Source organism: Rhinoraja longicauda, chromosome 9 (assembly GCF_053455715.1).
Source record: "Rhinoraja longicauda isolate Sanriku21f chromosome 9, sRhiLon1.1, whole genome shotgun sequence".
Taxonomy (NCBI): Eukaryota; Metazoa; Chordata; class Chondrichthyes; order Rajiformes; family Arhynchobatidae; genus Rhinoraja; species Rhinoraja longicauda.
In genome coordinates this window covers 50,389,873-50,402,246 of record NC_135961.1, presented here as the reverse complement: position 1 = coordinate 50,402,246, position 12,374 = coordinate 50,389,873, and the positions used below count along the sequence as shown (strand labels likewise).

At 45.0% G+C, this 12,374-nt stretch overlaps 1 protein-coding gene across 1 annotated transcript in view; it reads right to left on the bottom strand.

Annotated features, from left to right (window-relative positions):
• Positions 1–9,324: 9,324 nt before the first annotated feature.
• Positions 9,325–12,374, bottom strand: part of vta1 (vesicle (multivesicular body) trafficking 1) — a 167,930-nt gene continuing 164,880 nt past the window's right edge. Inside the window, exon 8 of the mRNA XM_078405455.1 lies at positions 9,325–10,697. Within this exon, the coding sequence (XP_078261581.1) occupies positions 10,552–10,697 (146 nt within the window). The 3' untranslated portion in view covers positions 9,325–10,551. The remainder of the gene's footprint in view (positions 10,698–12,374) is intronic.

The window sequence follows — 12,374 nt, the reverse complement described above, 5'->3', positions numbered from 1 at the left end:
ACTTTAATAATACTTGATTTGTTATTTCTTATGCTTGTTGCAAAAAAGATTCCTGAGGAAGACTGGAAATGTACTCCAAGCTATCCTCATGGTTAATGATGGCCTATCCTTTGAGTGTGCTGCACCTCCACTGACACGTAAAACACTGATAATCTCCTATCCGATTGTTTGAAATTGCTGATGGTTCAGATTCAAGCACGCGGGTGCTTATTCCCGTGCTCAAGTTTCAAGTCGAGGTTAGTGTTATATAGAAGCATCGAAACATTGAAAATAGGTGCAGGAGGAGGCCATTTGACCCTTCGAGCCAGCACCACCATTCATTGTGATCATGGCTGATCATCCACAATCAGCAACCTGTGCCTGCCTTCTCCCCACATCCCTTGTTTCCATTAGCCCCTAGAGCTCCATCTAACTCTCTTTTAAATTCATCCAGTGAATTGGCCTGAATTTAAAAGAGAGTCCATTGAGGGTCAGGTGTAATGAAAATCTTGCTTGCAACAGCAGCACAGGTATGTAGACTCAGGCAATAGACAAGAATAGAAATTATCGTATAAATTCTGTAAAAATTGCAAAAACAAGCCATTACTGCAACATAATTAGAAAAACAAGTCAATAGTAGTGCAATAAGTGATCCGATATGTTCTGATGCTGAGATAGAATTAGATTTGCACAGGTTGGTTCAAGATCCTGATAGTTGTAGGAAAGTCCTGTACCTGGTGGTGTGGGACTTCAGATTTCTGTACTTCCCGCCTGATGGTCCTCTTTAATGACAATAATGTATTCCTGATCTTGCAATCTACCTCATTGCGGCCCTTGCACTTTTTACCTCCACTTTCTCTTTAGTTACAACACTATATTCTGCACTCTGTTTATGTTCCCTTTTGCACTACATGTTGTACTCATGATTTGCTTGGAAATGTGACAATATCAAACCAATACCAATAGGTAATGGGCAAAGACACTGTGGGATGAGAATTTATGGGAATAATTATAAAGTTTTGTGGTCAATTTATTGGAGATGCAGTAATGTAATAGAGATCACACTGTGCTGCATTCTGTTTATAGCACTGGAGTGGAAATACTAACACTTGCAACCCAAGTGAATGGTCGAGCAGGGATATACACTAATCTCCTGCGCTTGCATGTGATTCAGATCCCTCCATTCCCTGCACATTCATGTGCCTACCCAAAAGCATCTTAAATGCCATTTTTGCATCTGCTTCCACCACCACCCCAGGCAGCACATTCCAGACAACGACCAATCTAGGTAAAAAACGTCCTCCCTCGCATCTCCTTTAAACTTTGCCTTAAAGCTATGCCCTCTAGTATTTGGCATTTCCACCCTGGAAAAATGATTTTGCCTACCATTTCTATGCCCCTCAGAATTTTATACATTTGTATCAGGTCTCTGCTCAACTCTCCGTAGCAAACATTCCAAATTTGTCGTACCTCTCTTTCGAGCTCATGCCCTGGAATCCAGGCAGCATCCGGGTTGCCCCTTCTCCAAAACTTTCACATCCGTCCCGCAAGGGGTCAATCAGAAATGAACAATATAATCCAAATGCCGCAAAACCGATGTATTATAAATATACAACATGACTTCTTGACTCTTACATTCAATGTAACACATGGACTGAATGGCACATTTTTGGGAGGTGAAAAGAAAGTGGAGTAGAGGGGGGAAACCCAAGGGGTCACAGAGGGAACATGCAAACTCCACATACTGAGCTTCCAGCACAGGACTGAGGGATCAATCTACCGGAGTTGTGTAAAAGCAACACCAATCACTCTGCCGCATTGCTGCCCTTTTCCTTGCATTGATTATGCTGCACCACAACACACCTTTGTGGCAAGTGTTAAATGGGTAAGGAGCAGATGAGCACCAACAGAACTCAAATTGACGATCATTGCAGTTCAACAGCAACGGATGAGAACTGAAACCAGTGACTTCACTGTCCATTCACTCGTGATGTTAGCAGGCAGGTCACAGTAGTTTGCCAGTTTGGCAAGATGTGCTTAAGGGAAATTTCTAGGCGTGACAGAAGTGTGGTTTGTCCTCAGGAACCATGGCTCGAAATGCACGCATTTATAGTTTATTGTTACGTGTATTGAGGTACAGTGAAAAGCTTTTGTGTGCTAAACAGTCAGCACAGAGACAATACGTGATTACAATTGAGTCATCCACAGTGTACAAATACACGATAAAGTGAACAACGCAAATAATGTTTAGTGCAAGATAAAGTCCAGTTAGTTCTGATCTAAGATAGTCCGAGGGTCTCCAATGAGGTAGAAAGTAGCTCAGTACTGCTCTCTAGTTGTTGGTAGGATGGTTCAGTAGTCTGGTAACAGCTGGGAAGAAACTGCCCCAGAATCTGAAGGTGTGAGTTTCCACGCTTTTATTCATCTTGCCTGATGGGAGAGGGGTCAAGAGGGAGTGGCCGAGTTGCGACTCGTCCTTGATTATGCTAGTGGCCTTGCCGAGGCAGCGTGAGGTGTAAATCAACAGTTCAACAGTTCAACAGAGCTTTATTTGTCATTCGGTACCAAGGTACCGAACGAAACTACATAGCAGTCACACACAAAAAAGAACACAAGACACATGACCCCAACACATAACGTCCATCACAGTGACTCCAAACACCCCCTCACTGTGATGGAGGCAACAAAACTTCCACTCTCTTCCCCACGCCCATGGACAGACAGCTCGTCCCCGACCGACCCGCACAGTCCCCGCAAGGGGATGGAAGTCCCCGCGGCCGAGTCGCACCGGGCGCTGAGACGTCTCGCGGCCGAACCGGGCGGTGGACGGCCCCGCGACCGAGCCGTGCGCAGCTAAGTCCCGCGGCCGAGCCGCACCGGGCGATGTTAGGCCCCACGGACGAGCCGCACCGGGCGATGTTAAGTCCAGCGGCCAAGCCACACTGGGCGATGGAAGGCACCGCGGCCAAGCCGCACCGGGCGATGTTAAGTCCAGCGGCCGAGCCGCACCAGCGATGAAAAGTCCTGCGGCTGAGCCGCGCCGGGTGATGTTAGGCCCCGCGGCCCGGGCACTGTTAAGTCCAGCGGCCGAGCCGCACCAGCGATGTTAGGCCCCGCGGCCGAGCCGCACCGGGCACTGTTAAGTCCCGCGGCCGAGCCGCACTAGCGATGTTAGGCCCCGCGGCCGAGCCGCACCGGGCGATGGAAGGCCCCGCGGCCAAGCCGCACCGGGCACTGTTAAGTCCAGCGGCCGAGCAGCGCCGGGCGATGTTAGGCCGCGCGGCCGAGCCGCACCGGGCGATGTTAGGCCCCGTGGCCGAGCCGCACCCCGCGCCGTGAGGAAGAGACCTAAAAGAGAAAGGTTTCCCCCACCCCCCCCACCCACACCACCACCACCCCCCACACATACACAACCAAAAAAAACAAAAACCATCCCAACACCGACACACAACAAAAAAAAAAGGAAAAAAGACGAACAGACTGCTAGCGAGCCGCAGCCGTTAGGCGCCGCCACTTCCGCTTCATGGGTCAATGGGGAAAAATAGCCTGTAAAATAGTTTCTGTCAATGTTTGTGGCATGCACAAATACATGTGTTGGACATAACCAAAAATCTTCACTGTCCTCTCTAACGGTTAGATTCATCTTACTCTCAGACTCAGACAACACAGAAAAATGGGAATTATACATGAATAATAAGACTGTGCAAAAACATGCCACGACTACAAAACATAATTAGAAAAATAAAGTCAATCATAGGGCAAGAGGCAGTCCGTAGTGTTCTGATGCCAAGGTAGAATTAGGTTTAAACAGGATTAACAATTAAGAATCCGATAGTTGCAAGAAAGTAGCTGTTCCTGAAACTAGTGGTGTGGGACTTTAAGCTTCTGTACCTCCTTCGTGGCAGTAGCAGCAAGAAGAGGCCATGGCCCAGATTGTGGGCAATACTGATGATAGATGCTGCTTTCTTGAGGCAGCACCTCATGTTGATGCTTTCAATGGAGAAGAGTGCCTTCGATGGGCTGGACTGAGTCCACCACTCACTGCAGTGTCTTACGTTCCCGTGCTTTGGAATTGCCGTGTCAGGCAATGATCTAACCAGTCAGGACATTTTCTCCTGTGTATCTGTAGAGGTTTGTTAAAGTAGTCGTTGACATCGCCAAATTTCTTGAAAACTCCTATGAAACTAGAGGCTTTTGAGTGGCTTCTTCATGATAACCTTTTTTGCGTGAGGCCCACCTGAGACATTAATGGCCAAGAATTTGAAGAGAGCGAGGCCACTGTTTTGGTGCCCCCGTTAGCACACCAGAGCTCTGTTCCCACACTAATATTAATTCAAGGGATTCATGGCCTTTGTGAGTCTGTGCCCCTTGGTTCTAAAGCCCAGAGTTTTCCTTTCCAGTTTTAATCTCTCCTGACACTGGACCCTTAGTTCTAGACTCTCCAGAGACTGTCCTGAGTTCAACATTCTCCTGACATTGTGATGTTTAATTCCATACTCTCCAGATACTTCCCTCTGGTTCTAGGTCCACCTGAGACTGTTCCCAGATCACATCCCCTGGTTCTCAGCTCTTCAGATCCCTATTTTCAGTTCCAGATTCTCCTGGGTGTGCCCGCTTGGTTCTTTCCCAGACCCTTTCTAAATTCCCTTGAGACTATCTAGACTCTCCTAAGCATGCTCCAAAGTTCAACGCTCTCCTGATATGGTCACCCCAGTTCTAGACTCCCCAGCCTGAGCAGCAGTCTCAGGGCCTGCCAAACCCCCTCACCAGTATTTCATGGCACTGTGGTGAGGGCAGTGGGTTTAGGATAGATAAGGTTGTTTTCCTGGTGAGGCTGATGCCATGCCAACATTCCCAGTCGGTGCGAGTCCAATTCGGAGACCAAATGTTATTGCCTCACTCTCTGAACTCCAGCACTTTCCTCTCTTAAAACAACATCCCCCACCTCCATCTTCTCCTCCCTCCACCCCCCTGCCTTCCTGCAGCTGTCTCTGTGTGGGCCTGGCATATCGAGTCCAAAATCACTCAGAGGAGTTCACCAGCTGGAAGGACCTTGGTGAGGATGCGACATAGATTGACTAGAATGATTCTGGGGATGTGGCATCACAGTTACCTCGCCATCCCGGAGTTGTCCTCAGAGCTGATGAATTTGCTAAAAATCTAAGTTCTCCAAATATATGATGCAAGCTCCCTATGATATCTCCATCGGTTGAACTGCAGAAACTGCACTAGTTTAAGGAATTAGATTAATGAGCATATTGGAAGGGGTGTGGGTGGAAGTCAAAAGATAATAATTCCATCTATTGTTCGTGAAATAATCACAGCCCAAAACATGAAGAAAATACAGCAACTGATCCTCCACAGAGATTAGCAATTTCTAAAAGGACATTGTACACATAGACACATCAGCCGTGTCCGTGTCAAGGCTCACTTTACACTAAGCACAACTCTTCATACTGGGAATACAACGATAACAAAGGAAAAGGGCAACATTGTTCTGTTTTGTAAGCACTGGCATACAAATTAACGATAGTGAGTTTTAGCACAATTGACCATACGATTACAATATAGCCACAAAAATAAAACAAGCTTCAATCAAGCTTTAAAACATTTGGAATTAACATGGATACCACAATAGTTACACTTTCGTACCTTGATCTGTGTTTATTTGTGGCAGTCTCCTTTTCTGTGCGCTACCAAAGCTCACGAGAGCACAGACCTGTATGTAGCACACAGAAAAGGAGAATTTACTGGAATAAATTTGATATCATGCCTTCTCTTGGGTCAGATTTCAAGTAAAGTGATCTCCAGAAAGAAGTGAAATTGTATGCGTACCGAGTACTGTACAAGATCATGAGACTCACTGTGACCCAGAAATTTTTTGAAATGCTGCAAATTGGCACAGAAACAGAAAACACTGGAAATGTTCAGGGTAGTAGAGGTGAGGTAGTGAGGGAGGAGGGAATGTTATTGTTTGCTTCTAATAGGCTGGACCATCCACAATTTGCAGTATTCTGCTCCAGATGCCAGTCAAACTGACCTTCCACACCTCAGATAGACATAAAATGCTGGAGTAACTCAGCGGGTCAGGCAGCATCTCCGGAGCAAAGGAATAGGTGACGTTTCGGGTTGAAACCCTTCTTCAGACTTCCACAGCTGTCTGACATTCCTTGAAGTGTTGGTTCCTGAGGCTGAACCTTGTGAATTTGTACAAAGGTTATGCATTTGACTAGCTTAATGACACAGCTGGTAGAGATGCCACTGCTCCAGCGATCCATGTACAATTCTGACCTCCATTGCTGCCTGCCAGGAGATTGCATGTTTTCCTGTTGACTGCATGGGTTTCCTCCCATACCGTAAATGTATGGCTTGGGTTGGTAACTAACCACTATGAATTGCCCCTTGTGTGTAGGTGGGGGATAGTCAATAGAAGCTTGATGCAGGGGGCTCGACTGCCGGTTGTGGGAGCCGATATCGCCCCGAGGCCGACCGCTGGAGAACAAAGAAGCGAAGAAGCTTGAACTTTTTTTTTTGCCTTCCATCACAGTAGGGAATGTGGGGGAAGTCGCTATGGTGGATGTTCATGGTAAAAATGTATTTGGGTGTCTGGTTGCTATTTTTTGGTATGACTGTATGGCAATCTGAATTTCACTATACCTTAATTGGTACATGTGACAATAAACTCACCTTGAAACCTTGAATGTGGGGAGAGTGCGTTATAGGAAATATGAATGGGAAATGGATGATATAGATGTAATGGGCTGAACGACCTCCACCTATGTCGTAAGGAAATGTGGAAAATTCCTATCAGTGTACTGTTCGTGGAAAAGGAAATTATATTAGGGAAGGCTTCGGGTCTCTGGTGGAACATTCTGATTTTCCTAGCTTTGAAATGTATCAGTATTAATGAAAGGAAAATTTGGCATTGACTGAGAGAATTCCATGACCACAGAACATCTGAAAGTACTCACAACTAATTCATCAGTGCTGGAATGAGGAAGAATGTAATTTATGCAAGTCAACATCCATAACCAGCAATGGGTTAATTCACCAATGTATTATTTTCCCTTCTGATGAGATTGATGGCCAGATATTGATTGGGATATCAATGAGGGATTCCCAAATGTACTTTTCATATTCTGAAAAGGCCATTCAACCCATTTTATCTAAACTGGCACACAGACCAATCTTATTCCCCACTAGTTTCCCTGTAATGATTTGCTCCACAACAACTCCCCAAGATTCCGAAAAGGTGCAGGGTTGGAAGGTCAATTGGCTGTTCTAGATTGCCTCATGTGTCAATGTTTAGTTTAGTTTAGATATACAGTGCAGAAACAGGCCAATCGGCCCACCGAGTCCGCACTGACTAGCCATCCCTGCACATTAACACTACCCTGCACACACTAGGGACAATTTACATTTATACCAAGCTAATTTACCTACAAACCTGTACATCTTTGGAGTGTGGGAGAAAACCGAAGATCTCGGAGAAAACCCACGGGGAGGCCGTACAAACTCCGTATAGACAGCACCCGTAGTCGGGATCGAACCCGGGTCTCTGGCATGTCTCCAGCAACTCTTCTGCTGTGCCACCGTGCCACCCTGTGGGGGGTAAAATCTGCAGGGGGGGGGGAAGATAATGGGAATGTGGGAGAGGAACCCAGCAGTATGAACAGTGATTTCTCCAACTTCAAGTAAACTCTTGTTTCCCTTTTTCCACTCTCTCCATCCCTCCCCATCCTAGTTCTCCAACGTTTCACTGTCCTCCTGATTATTTTTTCTGATTGTATACCTTATTGTCATCTTCCCCAGCTAACAATGAATCATTCCACATTTGCTTGATCGTCGTCTGCTTTGATCTGTCATTTTCACACCTTACCCTTCCATATCTCTAGTCTCCCTCTCCCCCGAGTCTGTCTGAAGATCGGTCTCAACCCGAAGTGTCACCCATTCCTTCTCTCCAGAGATGCTGCCTGTCCCGCTGAGTTCCATCACGGGCTCAGTCCTCCCACCATCTAAAGCACCTGCACAAACCTCTGCCGCAAAAAAGCAGCATTTTATCTTCAAGGATCCCCACCATCCAGGCCATGCCCTCTTCTCGCTCTACCATTGGCCAGGAGTTACAGCCCAAAGTCCCATACCACCAGATTCAGAAACAGCTACTTTCCTGCAATCATCAGGGTCTTGAACTGATTTGCACCACCCCAACAGAGACTCAAATTGCTGGAGCTGCTTGGCGGGTCAGACAGCATCTCTGGAGAAAAGGAATAGGTGGCGTTTCGAGTCGGAAACCTTCTTCGGACCGTTGAAGAAGCATTCCAACCCAAAATGTCACCGATTCCTTTTCTCCAGGGATGCTGCCTGAGCTGCTGCGTTACTCCAGCATGTTGGGTCTATATAAACCAGCATCTGCAGTTCCTTCCTGCACAACACTAATCCTTCCTTGGCAACTGAGCACGACGGACTACATCTTGCACTACCATGGTTGTGCATTTCTAATTGTGTTTTGCACTAAGATCTTGTTTTTTGCAGTCTTTTTCATTTCATTACCTTGTAGCATTTATGATCTGAGTCTATGTGCCTGTGATGCTGCTACAAGCAAAAGATTTCCATTGTATCTGTACTTCACTGTACTTGTGCATATTACAATAAATACGTGGCTATCTGCATTCTATTTTTTCTAGAATCATTCTACAGGACAACTAGATTCATCTACATCTCAGAAGTCAGATCATTTAGATAATATGACTTCTGACTAATCAGACTTCTGAACAGTCTTCTCATTAAATACAAACAATATAATTCAATATTTATGTAACAGGAATCAAGGCAACATGGTAACTTTGTACAATATCAGTTTGGTCTCTTTTGGAGGTTGCATCTGGACTCCTGTCACCCTGTTGTAGACAGAGCATTGAAATCACAGCCCAGGTTACACTCACAACACAAGCCATGTTTAATAAGAGGATTCATGATATTGGGATTTTTCTGTGTAACGGAAAGAATTAGATTGAATAGTTTTTGTTTCCATAGCGACAGTTCTAAAGGTATTAAGTAACAATCGTTAAGAAGGGTTTCATTTATTCAGAATTATTAGTGAGAAGGGGGCAAGATGTTGGAGACATTTACATAGGGTGCTGCTTTTGTTCAACAATATAATGGAAAAATGGATAAATGTAAGATGGATTGAGATTCCATTGGTAGGAGAGGATAGGTTATGACCAGAGTCTGACAATATCAAGTAGTGTTGATTAAAGAAGACATTTTCTTGCACGCAAGGTGGTGAATTTATAGTACATGATGGATCGCAAGTTCACAAATGTAAGTCAGCACAGAACAAGAACAAATCATACAGACATACTTTATTTCACATCAGTGATCAGTTTGATCAGTACAAGTAACCCAATGTGCCATGTGGGAGTACTTCATGTCAATTGCAAGTCAGACCTTGGAGATCTTATTGACCACGGGGGAAAAAGATAGATTCACTAATGATGCAATTTATTTCTCTTGCCATTCTTGTGTTATTTTGGCAAGGCCAAATTAAGAACATGTTAATGTTGTTGCGTAATGTGTTGACTCAATGTTTCAGTGGTTTATTTAAATGTAAATAATTAACAAAAGTAATATTAGATTCTTGTTTTAGCCACACATGCGCACACATCTAGTGCAATATGCCTCACCTCATCCCACAGAAGAAACAGACAAACAGTATATATCACAAGACATAATGTTAACAGGACTCATCCATGCATACCGACCATCTCTTCTGGCAACTGGTTATACAATTTTAAAGTTAGATTATTCCTCTGAATGGATATTTTAGATTGGACATTCGTTGATGCTTAGGGAGACATTGGGAGTATCAGCCTTGCGGCTCCAGGTAGCTTGGTTACTAGTGAATGCAATGTCTGAGGTATGGCTCTACGGCCACTGCATATCATTCATGCTCCCGTACAAATCTGCAATTGGATCAACTCGACCACATTGGCACTTTGCACAGCTTGTGGGGGAGGGCGCTCAGTGTACTCGTAATAAAGACGACAGAAGTCATCTGCAGCGAGTTAGCTGGCCTCAACAGTCAAACACACCTGCACGACGTATGGCTGAGAATCTGACTAAGCAGCACGGTTGTCAAAGGGTGTATTGGTTTGGTTTACAAGCTGCTGTAGAATGATATGGAGAATGTCGCACAATTGACCACCTGGGTATTACATAGTGGAATACAATCGTTAAAATATCCATTTACAGGGCAGTTACCTCACTGAAAAAGCAGCAGAATTGAAGAACCTCAATGCATCTTTCTTTAGCATTATTAGTATAGGTGCCCTTTCCTTTCTGAAAAGAATATTAAAACCAAGCTCTTTAATAGACACACCTGGTGCCCTCAGCCCACTCTTTCCTTCAGAATCGGAAAATGCGAACACAGTCTTTAGAATTAAGTGAGTTGGGGTACCGATAAGTTCACATCAGTCCCCTTTAGTTACAAACACAGATTGGAGTTGGGGACAAATAAGCTGTTCAGGCCAGTGGAGAGGACACGTTTCAGGTGGGTGTTATGAACAAGAGGACTCATTCACTCCCCGTGGTGAGCAACTTGAGGGCCTTCTGAAGATTCTCCACGGCCGTCCCCACATCTTCATATTGCAGGGCGCTGCCCGCATATTTGCAGTACTTCTGAGCTCTGGCGTAGTCTTCTGGGGTCAGGCGTATTTCCCCTGTGGGCAAAACAGGAATTCCAATGTCAAGGGAGTTCTAATTAGAATCATCATTAGTTCTGTCGACGTAAAAGTAGCAACGTGCCTGATCACTTCAGTCGAGAAATAAAAACAGAATTGCTGGAAATCTGTGCACAGTGGTGCAATGGTGGAGCAGCTGCCTCACAGTGCCAGAGACCAGAGTTTGATCCCTACTAAACTAAACTAAAAACGCTAAGAATATTTATTTGTCATTTGAACTGGAGCAATGTTACCCCTCAGACTCCTCTTGCTTCAACGTTGCACGCACATTAGATGCAATGACAACAAATAAATATGCAATACATTGTCAGTGAGGTCCACTATTGTGTATAAACCAAAGTATGTGGAGCCACAATCACAGCGCAAAGCACGTACTACAGTACAGGTTGATGATTAGGATTTTATTTCTAACATTTCAACATCGTTTTGTTTTTTCAATTTCAATGTAAATCGTGGTAGTAAATTCAAGTGTTTCTTTGTGAACTGTGCTGTGAACTCAAGTTGTGCAGCCATAGAATCATAGTCATACAGTGCGGATACAGGCCTTTCGGCCCAACTTGCCCATACCGACCTACATGTCCCGTCTACACCAGTCCCACCTGCCTGCGTTTGGCCCATATCCCTTGAATTCTGTCCTGTCTAATGTTTCTTAAATGTTGCAATGGTCCCTGCCTCCAGGACTTCCTCTGGCAGTTGGTTCCATACACCCAACACCCTTTGTGTGAAAATGTTACCCCTCAGACTCCTATTAAATTTTTCCACCTTCACCTTAAACCTATGTCCTCTGATTCTTGATTCCCCTCCTCTGGGCAAGAGACTCTGTACGTCTACCCGATCTATTCCACTCATGATTTTATACACCTCTATAAGACCACCCCTCATCCTCTTGCACTCCAGGAATAGAGTTCTAGCCTGCTCAACCTTTCCCAATTGCTAAGACCCTCGAGACCTAGCACCATCCTTGTAAAGATCTTCGTGCTATTTCACCAGAGTTTGAAGCATCACTGAAGTAGATTCATTCAAAAATTTGATCCACTTTCAGACTGCTTATAACAGTCATGGGGAACTACAGCATGGAACAAAGTTCCTGCAGTTCATCCAGCCTGCACCAACCTCAAAGGCATATTTTTACACTCTTTCTATTCTAACCCATTCTATTTTCACTACATTTACATGTCCTCAATGAAGTGGTCCTCCAACTCTCTACCATTCATCCAAAATCTAGGGATAATTTTTTGCGACCAATTACCAAAATGATCTACATATTTTTGGGGTGTTTGAGGAGGAAATCGACATGGTCACAGGGAAGATTTTAGTTTAGTTTAGAGACACAGCACGGAAACAGACCCTTAGACCCACCGTGTCTGCGCCGACCAGCGATCCCTGCACACTTACACTAACCTACACACTAGGGACAATTTACAATTATAACCGCTAATTAACCTACAAATCTGTACGTCTTTTGGAGTGTGGGAGGAAACCGGAGATCCCGGAGAAAACCCATGCAGGTCACGGGAAGAATGTACAAACAGCACAGGTGGTCAATCTCTGGCAGTAAATACCATTCCATCACCATGCCACCCGAAAAATGTGCAAACTCCACACAGATAGCACTGAGGGTCGGGATTGAACTCAAGTCGCTGGCATGGTGACGCA